This window comes from Danio rerio, chromosome 16 (genome assembly GCF_049306965.1).
Source record: "Danio rerio strain Tuebingen ecotype United States chromosome 16, GRCz12tu, whole genome shotgun sequence".
Lineage (NCBI taxonomy): Eukaryota > Metazoa > Chordata > Actinopteri > Cypriniformes > Danionidae > Danio > Danio rerio.
Window position 1 is genome coordinate 40020108 of NC_133191.1, and position 16386 is coordinate 40036493.

A 16386-nucleotide genomic window follows, 5' to 3' on the forward strand; every position below is an offset into this window, starting at 1 on the left:
TTGATGTTTCAATAACGCATAATAATCTACACAAAGACACAGCAGACATAAAGGTTGTGTGTGAGAGACCGAGCAAAAGAGCGCTCTCTTCACAGCTCTGTTGATGCTGCTAGCGGCTTCTTTCTTTTTGTTATTTATTTTGCAGATAATACACCATATGAATACAACAGAAAGACATAAAACTTTACAAATTACCTTTTGTAGACTCAAAACAAGTGTCATATCTTGATAAGCCTCAGCCACATTGAAATATAATTTAAAGAATTACATTATCGGATATAATAAAATCGCATTAAATAAATAAACCAATATAAAACAAGCAAAATCAAGCTATAACAGTTTAGGTAGGCCTATATAGCCTACATAAATAAAACCGTTAAAGCCAAATCAAACTTTTATTTTACAAGATATTTTCTTTTAAAAGATTTTAGATATTTTCTAAAAACAATAAACACCAGAGAAGGTTTAGAATATTATTTATAAAGTATTTGGATATGATGATAATAATCAAATTGTGCAAACAGAACATTTTTGGGAACACGTTTCAGGTCTCTCCAGTGCATTTGGGCTGAATGTTTGACTGTGTCTAAATGAGGATGTTATAAAATACATTTTCTACCGAGTTATTAACGGATGCACGATGCCAACAGTCGGGGGACGTTCTGGGGGCTGGGTTTGCGTTACGCGCTGCGAGCTATAGACCGACAGTGGAAATGCGACATGATTTCGGTCTCACTGATGCCCATTAACACCTGAAAGACAAGCTTTTGGTTATGAGATGGGGGAAGGGGTATGTCTCCACCCTCAAGTGTTTTCCACAAACATGGTTACACAATATCCAAAACTCCCGAGGACGGATGGTGTAACCGTAGCAAAACCTATGCGTTTTAAAACCAAACCGCATTAAATATGGGGCCTTATGAAAATGAATGTTTCTATGCACAGCAACTTCTGGACTGAACTACTTGTTATTTAAAATATCTGTATTATCTGTATCTCTAGCATTCGCCAAAACGAATTTGTACATAAAAACACCGAACATAGCCTAGCTGAATAGGGTGTTGCCTGCTGAGCCATGACAGCAGCAGACAATTCCGCACGACCATAAAGCCTTCACCCGACAGTTATTTTCTAATATTCACAACGCGAGCCACAACAATAGACATGCCATGCCCATCATCCTTACAGACAACTTCGCTTTAAACTGTATTAAGGTCCCATTTACACTGCACAGCAGTTTTATATAAAACCTTAATGATACATATAACAGGCTACATTTTGATGGTGAAATAACCTTTTAAACGATGGCTTTTTATTTCAGTATTCAAACATTAAATAACGAATGCATCAAGTGAAATAACGAATATGCAAAAACACATGTATATAAATATAAAGGACTATTACAATTAGCAAAATGCTGCTCTATTTATCTTTGTATTTTTATAATTTTATTATTGTTATTTTTAATATTTTGAATTAATTAAAGCTATAGACAAATACTGCTTGACATTTTAGAAAATGTTTTGCGTATACCCAGTACCGAGAACAAACAAACAAAAGCACATGGCTTGTTAATCAATTTAATCAAGCTCTAGCCACGAATAAAATAATAGACTATTATTTTAATATTTTAGACGACGGGTTAGTAATTATACTATAAATGGTTATGTTCAGATCAATGAAATAATAACTTTAATAATTCTGCTTTGCATTTTTTTATGCATTACTAACATCACTAAACCATACATTTGTTTTATAAGTTAACCAAATATTTGCAGAGATTCAGCAGTTTTTTTTCTGACGCGTTTGCCAGTCATGCCAGTCAGTGAAAAAAAAGTAACCGTTGCCCCGTTTGCAGGTATTCAGATTCGATTTTATTAATCTGATTCAACTTTTATTATTTACAGGACATAAAAATGCAATTAAAAGTTTCAAATCAATGTGCATTGTCCTTTACCATGCAAATAAAAAAAAAAAAAACATTGTTATACACCATAGCCTGTAGCCTATAAAATGGCCGCAAATCTTTTTAAATGCATTAAAAAGCAAGCGCATATTAGCCGTACCTTGAGTTTGTTCACATTCTGCCTGTATTAACATGCATGCTGTATTTTAATATAGCTTATTTCGATGAATTAACTCTAACTGACAGCTTTTTCTTCTTTTTCAGCGGTTATGCTTGCATTATATTTCACACGCATATGCAAGGTGACTGAAATTGAAATTCAAATACAAAACATACTGAGCCATTAAGTAAAAAAACAAAACAAAACAACAGTTATAGCTACTTTAAAGGAGAACATTGACGTTTTGAAAAAAAAAAAAAAACTGAACTGAAACTAAATTATTAAAAAATAAACCTGCTAGACTTAATTTATGTCCTGCGGCAAAAAATATTTTTATTATAATCTGCTTAAAATAGGTCAATTTATTTATTTATTTATTTATTGCTTTTGATGAAGCTGCATTCAACTTAAGCTCAATGTCGGCAATGTCTTAAAATAAATAATATATCTAGGCCTATTTTCATTATTCATTAATTTTCATTATTCGTTTATTATTATCTACAATTGTTGAGACATAAAATGAGATAGTAAACTATATACAACAACGAAAATGTAAGTAAAACAGAAATAAAAACATAAATGAAAAAGTCTTGTCTTAGTCCTGTCAAAATAGCAAACACTGAACATCTCTCTATATTTAGGTTAAAAGACAGCTTTATTCATTTATTTATTTATTTATTTATTTATTTATTTATTTATTTATTTAAGACTACTTATTTGTACTGAATGTTTATGCTTTCATTTTAGTTGCAAAAATATCAGAAATTGATCTCGCACGCGCAGGGAAAAAAAGGCAATTATGCCACACATGACTTGCATCGCTCTCATGCCAAGTTTTGAGGATAAATTCGCATTTAGATGCTGCTTGAAATAAAATAAAACTATCAAAAAGCACATTAAAGACTTTAATAAAAAATTTAAACATTCATAAAGGAGTATCTTATGGAAAAACACCACGGGCTCTGCTTTCGGTTTTAAAAGAATCAAGCAGCTTTAAAAATATATATAATTTGCTGAAGAGAAATGACACGAAAAAAAAAATAAATAAAAAGATTAAACATATCGGGACTGTTAAAAGAAAATTCCTCTTTGATATATTCATTCGACTCCGATACATCAGCTAAGATTATGAATGACGGAGTGTCTCTCCTGCTTCAGCAGCGTGTCCCGCTGGTTAAACGATGAGGCGGAGAGAATGCGCTGCTTTGTGAACCTAACGCGCCATTATTTTAATTCTATATTCGTGAAGAATGAGCCAACCGCATATGCTTAGTCCTGTTGGTCGGGACTCTGCTTTATAACTTAGTTTATTACAATAATCACACTTAGCTTTGCCATCGTTCTTCACCACATAGCCACTCAACACATCTTGCGGTCCATCTTTAATGTTTAGATTATTGAAGGTGCTATTGACGTTTTGAGAAAAAAATTAATAGTACTGAAACTAAATTATTAAAAATAAACTTGCGGGACTTCAGTTATGTCCTGCGGCAACATTATTTTTATTACACTTTAAGTGATCTGCTTGAGGTAGGTCACGTTTATCAATGGTAAGTTTTAGCCTAAGTTTACATCAATAACATAATGTGCATTGTCCTTTACCATACAAAAAAAAAGAAAAAAAAAACATTATTATACATAGTTGCCTGTAGCCTATAAAAAGGCCGCAAATGCATTAAAAGGCAAGCGCATATCTTAGCCTTGAGTTTGTTCACACTCTGCCAGTATTAACATAAATGCTGTATTTTAATATAGCTAATTTTGATGAATTAGCTCTAACCTTTGACAGCTTTTTCTTCTTTTTCCGCGGTTATGCGGCATTATATTTTACACACATATGCAAGGTGACTGAATATGAAGTTAAAATACAAAACATACTGAGCCATAAGTAAAAAAAACAAAAAAAAAACAAAAACAACAGTTATAGCTACTTTACAGGAGAACATTGACGTTTTGAAAAAAAAAACAAAAAAAAAAAACTGAACAGAACTGAAACTAAATTATTAAAAATAAAATAATATATAAATATATATAATATATAAAAATATTTTTATTATACTTTTAGTGATCTGCTTAAGGTAGGTCAATTTATTTTTCTCAGTGTTTCACGTACTGTACGGCAATGTCTTTAAATAAATAATTTATTTAGGCCTATTTTCATTATTCATTTATTTTCATTATTCGTTTATTATTCGTTTATGTACAATTGTTGAGACATAAATGAGATAGTAAAATATAATCAACAACGAAAATGGAAATAAAAACAGAAATAAAACATAAATGAAAATGTCTTGTCTTAGTCCTATCAAAATAGCAAACACTGAACATCTTTCTATATTTAGGCTGCTTTATTTATTTATTTATTTATTTATTTATTTATTTAAGACTACTTATTTGTACTAAATGTTTGTGCTTTCATTTTAGTTGTCTTTTACTTCTTCAATTCTATTTTCCAAAACGAATCCTCTTTGCACTTAAAAAGTTTACAATAAAGCGTGTTAACAAATTTTAAATGATTAATGAAGGAATTATAATGCTTTGACTTATTGTTTAATATCATTTACAAGCACAGTAGCTGTATGGGCTATTTCTGTCCGTTCGCATCCCGTCCCTTTGCGCCCCCTGGCGGCTCATTCACAAACTGCGGTCATACACTAAAAACAGAGCGGCACCTATTTCAAACGGCGGCGGTACAAGCCGCGGCGTTAATAGCCACTTTGAACTCTCACCTACTGTATCTTCACATACAATATAAACTTCAGCTGGAAAATCTTCTCCTATTGATTTTCTTAAATCATAACCTAAACATAATCTTGTTTTGTCTTCATATGTAATTATTGCCTTTAGATTCCATCAAAAATTATTAGTCATTTATACATTTATTACTACTTTAAATTTAAATAGAAATGTCTAGGACAGATTGTATATTACAGTCAATGTTTCTATTAATGCTCCTATTTTTACACAAACTTTTCAATAGTGTTTAATACCTATTTCTGCATCTAGTGTTTTTTCTTTCTGGGCAGATCTACATCTGATTTAATTTGAACCCTCACTGTGCTGGCTGATTTCATCTGCATCTCAGTCCTGTAATGACAATCATTTAGTTGGAATTTGACACTTCTTTCCTTTACTAATTTATTTTCTGATATATATATTAATTTCTTTTTTATCTTTGAGTTATTTTCTTTTGGCTCATAATTATTTCCTAAGGCACTCCCATTAAACTAGTTGTTTATACAATTTTGATGCACTTTTTTATCAGCTGGCTAAAACTTACTGTATGCTTTGTAAATTTCTCTCTGTTTTAATTATTATTCCTTAATTTTTTTTCTAATTATTTTTCACATATGTTTTCATGTAAAATATTATCTTTTTCTTAAACACTGTTCTCTTTCAATTTTTCTCATAGCAATTTAGAACTGTTACTTTCTGACCTTATGTCCTATGAATTTATTTCAAATTGTTATTTCAATCTTTCCTTTAACTATAAATCATTTTTCTAGATTTGAATTTTTCCAGTTTTCACTATCCAATATTGATTTAGGCCATTCACAATACAATTATGTTAAGATTTTCCTTTACTTGATTTGAACTTAAATACTTAGTTCCATTCTTATTTATTCTCCAAATTATGTATTGCCTTATCAAAAGCTTTTTCTTTAGTCACCACCCTGCATTGTAATTTATCCTTCTATGTTTAAGGAACTTTTATTAAGCCTACTGAAACTTAAACTCAAATTATTTACCATTCATCATAATATATAATTTCATCATTTAAAGTTTCACCTTAAAATTACCTTATAACACTTTTTTTTTTTTTTTTTTTTTTTTTACAAATTTGCATGATAATAATTTCTCTAAAATTGACAGGAGTCTGATTTGATACAAGAATGGGTAGCTAAACTTTTGTTCTTAATTTTCCTTCTGTAATGCTTGAACGTAATTTGGACTAGGAGCTACTTTGAGATGGACTGTCAGGCTATCCCCCCTCGCAACCTGAGACAACTAGCTCCAGATTGGTGCAACAGTCTTTTCTATGTTGTCCTGAACTTCCTTCATATCAGGGCACAGTGTTTCCCCCTCTCTCTTTGGGCTGGCTTCTTTCTTTGACTCAGCTGATGTAAAGTTCTGGTGGAGAGTTTTTTCTTTTTGATCAGTTCATCAGTCTCTTGTTAGTGTCTCTTTTGAATGTCTCTGAACAAATGTAGCTTTTTCAGTCCTCAGTAAATCCTGGGCAAAAAGTTCATGTCAAAAGTGTCCACAGCCATTTTGCTTTGTGTTTTTTCACACACCTTTCCATTTGCCAGTATACTCAGAGATGTCTGGTAGGTACGAGACTACAGTCCCCCAAAGTTCATCCATACGTCCTCTTAATTAATATATATAGAATTTAGCTCATGACTTAATAAATTATTTTTTTTCCCATTTTTTCCTTCATCAAATAAAGACTCCTTTTATCCAATTTTTTTTAATTAATTAATTTATTTATCTATTTTTGTTTGCTGTTTAACAACTTATTTTTTCTAATTCTCAATCATTTTTATCATATGTAAATATGCTTAATTTTCTATTTGTTAAATGTTCTTATAATTAATTTCTTTGGCTTTAGATTGTGCTTCACTTATTTTTCCTAATCTTATTCTAGTTTTTCCTCACTAGTTACATTACATCTTACACTATTTTAATTTCTCTAACATTTCCATACCTGTTTTAATTCAACAGTACTATATGGTGGCCTAATGTCTAATATACCTGTTCAAAATCCTTACTGCAATAGCTTCAAGTTCATAGTACTATTTTACCTCTACATGTTTGTTTACTTTAAGCATTTTTCCTATCTGAAATGCAATTTTTAATTCTCAATTACCTTTTAAGTACATAAAATATGAACTATATAATTTTTGAACTCACTATTATGTTCTTTCATTTCTCCTCAGTGTCTATGCTTTACATCTGACTCGCTGCTTTTACTACAAATAGCTGTTGTCTCAGATGACAGCCTGTAGCTGACTTTAAAACAAATGACAACAGTCAACTTACTCCACAACAATTTTTTTCATTGCACTTAAACATAATTTTATCTTTTAAAGCCAAATCTTAGTTTCTTTTAAATGTTACTGTTTTTTTTTCTAATTTTTATTTTATCTGTTTAATATATATATATATATATATATATATATATATATATATATATATATATATATATATATATATATATATATATATATATTAAACATCTTCTCTTTTTATTCTATTAAACAAAGTTTGGACTTCTTTTTTCTCCATTTTCCTATGCTTCTTTTCCCTTTTTAAAAATTAGCATTTTTGTCTCTTAGATTTTCCTAATTCATTTTTCTTTAAACTTATTTTCCTTAAACATTTGATCATTAACTCTTCAATTAATCCATATTTATTAAAGTTTTCTCTTCTAATTCTTTATTTACTCAAATCATCAACTTATCTATTTTTATTCATACTGATTTAGTAAATTTATTTCCTGATCAATATAACTATTAATCTCCATATGTAGTTATTTCTATGCTTCAATTTTTGAATTTCTTAATATTTATTAGTCTAACTTCCAGTTGCATTTTTATTAACACTTTTTATTTATTAAATCTTATTCTATCATTAATATTTTCTTATTTCATTTATCTTATTCATTACTTTATAATATTTCTATTTATTTAATACCTTATAATATATCTTTACTCTTTAGCTTCTATCTGTCCTGTGAAACTTTTGTTCTTAAAATAGACAGATTCTTACCACTCCTGAAGCAGACCTTCTTCCAGACTGTCGACATGTCAGGAATTTCAGTCCCCTCTCTGCCTATAGTTCATACTTAAAAACACTTCAAACACACAGAGATTATTCAGAAAAATGTTTAACTATATTCTTCTTTTTAGTCTGTGTCTTTCAAATGCAATATGATCTCAATTAACTTTATTAGGCTTAAACCTCCTCTGTATCACAATCTCTTCCCTAAACTGCATCACTCTCTATCTTATTGTTCTTAAATCACACAACATATGCAATCCTTCTTTTATATTATAATATAAAACGATAATTATTTTAAACTCACTCTTATTGCAAACATACTTCTAAACACAATCATACTTCTCACTCAGTCTAACTCATCTCTTACACTGTGTAACCTGAACCTCACCTCTATTCTAGTCTCTCTAGATCAAAGTTGAAGGCTTCTAAGCACCCCAGCAACATAGACAAATACACAACTACTTACAATTACATAAATACACCTCACTCCTCTTGAGTGACCTGTCCGAGCAGCCTCTAACCTTAGAGCTATAACCACAGAATTCTCCACTACACTCCTCTTGAGTGACCTGTTACTTCTGCTCCCGTCTTTACTGTTCTTCAGTAAAAATAGCATTTCACAGGATTTGTGCCTTTTTTCCCCCAGCCTCCTGAATAATAATATTTATCATTATTAAAACAGAACGGGTACTCCGAGGTCTTTGCGCGCTTCTCTCTATACCTTAATCTGTTTTAACTTATTAATTGTCACCACACTTTAAGAACTTCCTCTTAAAACTTAAAAATGCTCTATGCATATTCTTCATAATATAAAAAAATTTCCCAAACATGAGTAACAGTTACTAGTTAACGTTTATCCTATCCGTCAAGGCCCTCTTAGGAAAACACAGATCATTTGCATGCAAATTGTTATTTTCTCCTGGTATTCAAAACCCCTTTGTTTTCCTTTTATATCTTTACTTTTTTATGTTTACTTTTACTTTTTTAGTTTTACTTGTAGTTCGTTATAGCTGGAGAAACAGTTCAAGTGACTTTTTTACCGTTACAAGCAGGTCCTTGGTAGAAAAAACACAAACGTATAAGCTTAAAATTGCTTACCGTTTTTTATCGTGGCCACATATTTGTGTTTTTCCTCCAAGCCCCAGCATGTCCAGTGTCACCCGTTCGTCTCTGTCCAGCCCCACGTTGGGCGCCATTTGTGGTAAATATTGACTTCTCATTAATTACAAATTATCAGACCAGAGGTTTTGAATATCAGAAAATAGACTTTCTTCTCCATAATAAAGCCGAGAAAGAGCAGAGCAGACCCCAGAGCATTCTGAAGTCTCTCCTGGACACCTTCCAAAGTCTCTCCTGCACCTTCTAAAGTTTCAGTGTGTTTGTTACAATTTTTATACAGGATTATTTGACACACCCCTAAGTCTCTTTTTAACTCTTGACCATTTTTGAATAGGTTTTTAGTCTAAGGGGTCCTGCTATTCTTGGCTCTCAGCCCACTAGCTCATGTCAACAGAGATGTTACAGGTCTATGTCAGCAAAGTATAGATGCAACTTATGCAAAGGAACTAAGTGTTTACATACATTGTCATGATAGGATAATAACTTGATAATATGTTACTCATTCTAACTTCTGACACATATAGCTTCATAGAAGTATTTAACATAAATAATCAGTGCTTTACATATTCAGTTATTCTACACAATCAGTCACTCAGCCTTCTCCTAGTGTTGCTCCTGTGCAGGCATACTCATCTTACACAGACATATCACTGTATTTTTAACACAGGCTGGCATGTTTGCTGCAAACACTACATACATTTTGAGAAGAGAAAATTAACTGCTTTACACTTAGAAAATACTTCATACAGAGAGAATAGAAATCTTCTTCAGTGTGACCTAGTTTTTTATTGAATATAGACTCCGACTGAGCAGATAGAACAGGCACTTAGCAGGTAACCGAAATGACATCTCTGATGAAGACAGTGCATCTGCAACAACAGCACTAGTAAGAAAATATAAAGAAATCCTATTTTTTCCTATTTAATTTTATTTAATTCAGAAGAAAATTAACTTGTTTGAATTTATTTTTTATATAGTTTTATATTTGTCTTTATTTCTTTACTCATTTGTTAATAGAAGATTCCAAAGCTTTCTGCCTTGAGGAGCTGTTTGCTGTGGAGGACATGGCAATTGAAGCAAGAATGCAGACCAGCGTCAGCAGCACTACAGAGGAGATATAGAGATAATAAATAAGTACAGACTGCTTCCGTCTACACTGTCCTCAGTAAGTCCAGTAACCTGGTGGTGGGACATAAATGACACTCTGCCAATGCTTTCAGAATTGGCATCAAGGTATCTTTGCATGCAAGCATCATCCACAACCTCAGAGCGTACATTTTCCACTGCTGGGGACATTATCAGCCAGGAGTGGGCTTGTCTGTCTCCTGAAAAAGCAGACATGCTCATTTTTCTGAAGAAAACTGTTGAGTAATTTCAGTTGATCCTAAAAGATTAGTTCACCAAAAAATGAAAATTCTGTCATTAATTACCCTAATGTTGTTCCAAACCCATAAGATCTTTGTTTATCTTCAGAACACAAATAAAGATCATTTGGACTTAATCCAAGAGCTTTCTGATCCTCCCATAGATTTACTGGATAAGCATTTATCAATGCCCCGAAAGGAACCAAAAACATAATGTGGCGAGTAGGGTTGGGCATCGTTTGGGTTTTTTCGATACCGGTGCCTAATCGATACTTTTAAAACGATACCGGTGCCAAAACGGTGCCTGAATCGATACTTTTTAGCCCCAAAATGATGGTGGATGACTCTACAAAATAATTTTATTTGACAAAATATTTTTAAAAATAATTTTAACAGAACAATATGATTACAGTTTAAAGTAAACATAAATTCATACTGTATTACATTAATACATTTCCTTTGATCATTTGTTGGTGAGCATGAATTTAAGATTTGCATTATGAAATTACATTAGCTTACTATTAACCTGTGGGGGCGGGCAGGGGCCACGTACTTTTAGGAGCACATTTTAACATATATATCACAAAATACTTAACATTATTCATAGTCATTTTTGTTCATGCATCACTCTGCAGTCTTCATAAACAAGATAATTAAATAACTTAAACTCAAAATAATCTTCCTTGTTTATTTATTTGACAAGTAACGTTATACGGGTGTTGGAGAACACATTTCTAGCATTCAAGTACATCAAGGCACATTGCTGCACCTGTAAACTTTAACAGGCCTACAGCTGAAGTCGATTTATTTTGCCCTCCCATTCATTTACAATAATGTTTCTGAAAGTGTTTACACTGTTTCCTAAAAAATAATTATTCTGGAGTAATAATAAGTGCTATTTTTTATTGTTTATTTCGTGCATTAATAATGACCTAAACACATTGAATGACAGTAAAAAGTAGCAATTTTACTCAATAAATGCGTTAAAAATATCAACTGATTTATATATAGTCATTCAAATGAACTTAAAACGATAAAAAACTGCAACAAACATTTATTTAGGCCCGAACTACAAAACCAAATGTAAAACAATTTTAGTATCAGTTTTGCTTAAGTTGCACGCTAGTGTTGCAGGAGAGGGGAGTGGTCGATTTAAGACTAGCTATTTACGGGAGTTGTAGTCCATAGCGAAGTGTATTGTGGGTAGTGTAGTTCGACACGCATGCTGGATGATGTGAGCTCGCTGTGTGCTGTGCTGTGCTGCTGAAACTGAGGAAGAAAGTTTTACTCGGCTTTGTTTTATGTTCACTCAAGTTATTCCACCCGAGAGCTGTTCATAACTAGATAGAATAGACATAGAGATAGATTGATCTCTGCAGCAGCTGCCGGAGAGCTGCGCGCTGCAGACGCAGCTGGTGTGAAAGGCAAACGGCTGTGTGCTGCTTCTGCTCTCCATACGCGCTGCTCATGCGCTACTTTCGCTTGTGGTGTGAAACAGGCGTAACGTCCTTGCTGCAGCACCAAAATTAGGCACTGAAATTCATACGCTGATTTAATAATGGTACGTATCGGTTACCTAGCAGGTTTCGGTACCCAATCCTAGTGGCGAGTATGCTGATGCCACGTCGCCTTGGTCCCGGATTCACCCCAGCTGTCACTTAATCAGCACGGATCGATCCCAGCTGGAGCTCATCAGCAGACACTCGTATAAGCCATCCCCAAACACAAGGAAGACGAGCTTCATTTCACTCAATAGCCGCATTTCCACTATCGGGCCAGTGCGAGCCAGGGCTTTAATCGGGCCGGGCCGGGCCGGGCCAATAGCCCGGGAGGTTGAGAAATGAGACCGAAATCATGTCGCGTTTCCACTGTCGGGCTAGTAGCTCATGTCGTAAATATTGACTTCTCATCAATTACAAATTATCAGACCAGAGGTTTTGAATATCAGAAAATAGACTTTATTCTCCATAATAAAGCCGAGAAAGAGCAGAGCAGACCCCAGAGCATTCTGAAGTCTCTGTGTTGCTCCTGTGCAGGCATACTCATCTTACACAGACATATCACTGTATTTTTAACACAGGCTGGCATGTTTGCTGCAAACACTACATACATTTTGTGAAGAGAAAATTAACTGCTTTACACTTAGAAAATACTTCATACAGAGAGAATAAAATCTTCTTCACTCACAGCGCGTCACGCAAACACCGCCCACAGAACGTCCCCGAATCAAACGTCACACAACCCGCCCACTTCAGTGGGAATCAGGACAGGCAGATAAAGCACACCATAGAATTATCACGAAACGAAACCATTAAAATGAAGACAACCGAAACAAACAAATAACACGTTACTGTACAGCATTACATGAAATGTCTATACGCACAGACCTGTGTATTTCCATTCATTACATTTTAGTCGCCGACCGACTGTTGGCATTGTGCATCGAGTGCTCTCGCCACTAACGGAGGGACCCAACACAGAGAGCGCACACATCCATAATATAAAGCCACAGAAATTCTCGTTTATAACTCGATATGGCATGTATTTTATAACATCCTCGTTTTGATAGACATCGTGTTAAGTGTTTCCGGCACAAGAGCGAGTAGCCTAATAAAATATAGCCATATTTGTTGCGCTCGGCAGCTATTCACTAAAGCTCTTCATTTAAAGTTTCATTTATAAATTTAACCACATCATATAAAAACATAAACAGTTGTTTGAGGATAAAGAACACATTTTGTGTTTGGACTTTCCCCCGATGCGTTTAAAGCAGCGAGCGCTGCGCAGGACTGAGTGACAGAAAAAAAGGTAGGAAAGATTCTGCTTTCACTTACCCAAATGATGCTCTGTTTGCGCGATTTGATTAATATCATCGCAACCAAATACTTTATAAATAATATTTCAAACCTTCTCCGGTGTTAATTGTTTTTAGAAAATATCGAAAATCTTTTTTTTCCAGACAGGTCTTTGTAAAATGAAAGTTAGGATATAAGTGGCTTTAAAACGGTTTGATTTATGTATTGTATATAGGCTACCTACATATAGCTAGCTTTTGTTTATTTTATATTGGTTTATTTATTTAATGCGATTTATATATATATATATATATATATATATATATATATATATATATATATATATATATATATATATATCCGATATTTGTAATTCTTTAAATTATATTTCAATATAGCTTAGGCTATTTTATCTAGATATGACACTATATTGTTTAAAGTCTATGAAAGTGGGCATGTAATTTGTTAAGTTTTATGTCTTTCTGTTGTATTTATATTGTGTATTATCTCCAAAATAAATACAGAAAAAAGCCGCTCGCGGCATAACAGAGCTGTGAAGGAGCGCTCTTGCCCGGTCTCACACACACATACAGGCATTTAAACGCGCACAAACAAACATTTTACCCTTGACAAAAACTCTGGAAAACCTTTACTGTCTGCTGTATCTTTAATATGGTGTAAAGATTATTATGCGTTATTGAAACATAAAGGGGGACGCAGCAAAGAACGTCACTATAAATTTAAACTACTTTATTATTTTATGCAGCAGCCTTACATTTTAAAAGGGAAACATAAGGGTGATCATACGCAAAAAGATCCCAGACTATAAGGCTAGATGTTTTCTTTCCCTTATTTCTTTATTTGTTTGGCGCATGTGCTCATGTGCAACCAGAAAACTGCCCGCCTCTCCTTTCACTCCGCCCGAAGCCCCAGCGGGCCCTCCTTGGCCCAAGGCAGGGCCGGAGTGGGACTCTTTTTCAGCCCTGGAGTTTTAAGCCTTAGACCGGCCCACCGCAGTTCACGACTGACTATATTAAAATAAGGTCATTTCCAATTCAGTTTCTAATTACACTATCACATCTTTTTTTTTTTTTTTTTTTTTTTTGAGAAAACAGCTGCTTTAGAACTTTAAATGTTCAAAAACCCTAACAGTATTATATGTCTTAACAATAAAACTATAATTAAAAAAAAAAAAAAACATACTCAGACAAGAATCAAACCCGGATCGGCAGCGTCGTAATCTAACGTGCTAACCACTGGACCACAACTGTTGTATATGAAGGACTGACTCATCAGTAATATCATCATTAACCTGTAGGCAGAGCAGAGCTGCGGTAAAATAATCAATAAGAAGACTGTAGTCAAGTAAGTAAATAAATTAATTTAAAAAGTGTGACTGCTGAGAGCAACAGATTCTGGAGCTAGGGACACCGGCCCTCGCGGCCAAAAAACGGACCGGCCCACCGGGAATTCTCCCGGTCCTCCCGATTAGCCAAACTGGGCCTGGCCCAAGGTATTTGGCGGGCCTAATAAGGCCGGCCGCTGGCCCCAAGAAAGCCCCGCTTTGGCCCGATTAGGCCCCGGAAATGACAGTGGAAACGCGACTGGCCTTGACTTGCTCGCTTTAGGCGCGATAGTGGAAACGCAGCTAATGACTCCCTGTGCTAATGTCTGTGTCTCTCTGTCTCTCCTCTCTAGCGGACTCCAGCAGTTGACCGATCCTTCACCAGAACTCTCACTCAAACTCACATTCTCCCTGGAGCACCAGAGCACCTATCCACTGAAGAGCACCATATTCATCTCATTTTACGTACTTCACTATATAAATAAATCACCCTCCGGAGACCTGTTTGTAACACCAACGCTTTGTGTATGTGTTTTTCCTCTGACTCGCCACAATAGTCAAAATAAGTTCATGTGACTTAAGTTGTTCAATTATAATTATATGAAGCTAAACAAAAATAACTTTATTCAACGATTTATCTATGGGAGGATTAGAAAGCTCTTGGATTAAATGCAAAATATCTTCATTTGTAGATAATTAATGACAGAATTTCAATTTTTGGGTGAACTAAACCTTTAAGCAGCTGTAAGCCTCACAAATACGTAAAATTAATTGACTGAAAACTGCTTGAACTTTATTAAAACTGTTTGCACTAATATATTGTGTTAACTACACAGAGGCATGCAGCAGTGGCAACGTCAAAAGAAAGCTTCCCCTAAATCGAGACTAAAGGTTACTTTCTTTGGGGAAGCAGGCACAGACTCTGGTGCCCTACGCAAAGACAGTAGCTAACAGGTCATAATAATTTCGAAGAGGAATTTCAGATCAGATTTCTTTAATTACAACGTCATTTCTGTTGTGCAGTAATGTTAGCAGAGATCGAAGACCGATTGTTCATCTGTGGTGCAGACAAAAGAGGAAAGAGTCCCCTCTACAGCATTAACAGCGTAGGTCAGAATTACTTCAGGTGTGCAGTTTTGATTACAGGTTGTGAATCAAATGTATTACTGTTGAACTGTTGATGTCACATGCACTAATTTACAGATATTCTTATTTACCTTTCGGGACCTTGAACATGACAGAAGAAGGTGAGGGAACAGACCCCGAAATGCAGACGAGCTGAAGGCCGATATCAAAGCAACTTGGGCTACAATAGTACCTCAACTTTGTCGAAGGCCAATCGCCTCCATATTGAGGACATAATACAGTACATTAACACATTTTTCAGAAGGCCAGCGTGTGTTTAAGATCCTTTTTATTGGTCAAATGAAATATGCTAATTTTGTGAAATACTGGATTTGAGTTTTTTCATGTTTATCCATAATCATTTAAATTGAAACAAAAGATTGAAATACTTCATTTTGTGTGTTGTGAACTAATAACACATAAGTTAAACTTTTTAAAACAAATTATTCCAATGTTTTTGGCACATACCTGTAGCCTGACCTGTCACCTAAAACGTTTTTGCCATGGCAAACCCTACCAGGAGCATCAGCCCCCAAAAACATAGCTGTAGGATCACTCAGGCAGTGTTTCAGACACAATTTTCTTTATGCTCCCTAATCTCAAAATCTGCAAGAGTAGAGGGATTTGACGCGACCGCCATTTTTAAAAGTGAAATCGAATAGGAAGAAAATGGGAAGAAATCCAGAAGTATTGCTTGGAGTTACTAGGAACGTTGTGCACTTGGCTGTATATCTTATCAGGGAAGAGAACGTGACACAAATTTATCATTTCACTGCCTTCTGAGTGAC

At 34.1% G+C, this 16386-nt stretch overlaps 1 protein-coding gene across 8 annotated transcripts in view; it reads left to right on the top strand.

Moving 5' to 3' along the window:
• Positions 1-16386, top strand: part of LOC141378275 (uncharacterized) — a 100610-nt gene that overhangs the window by 18143 nt on the left and 66081 nt on the right. The window contains exons 10-13 of one of the 8 annotated variants that reach the window (XM_073926412.1): positions 9768-9855; positions 9987-10134; positions 15310-15427; positions 15497-15583. The exons of 5 other annotated variants lie outside the window; for them this stretch is intronic. In XM_073926412.1, the coding sequence (XP_073782513.1) occupies positions 15499-15583 (85 nt within the window). In that variant the 5' untranslated portion in view covers positions 9768-9855; positions 9987-10134; positions 15310-15427; positions 15497-15498. Of the gene's footprint in view, positions 1-9767; positions 9856-9986; positions 10469-15309; positions 15584-15676; positions 15721-16386 lie in introns of those variants that run through there. 2 more of the 8 variants (XM_073926415.1, XR_012392378.1) reach the window with 2 other exon arrangements.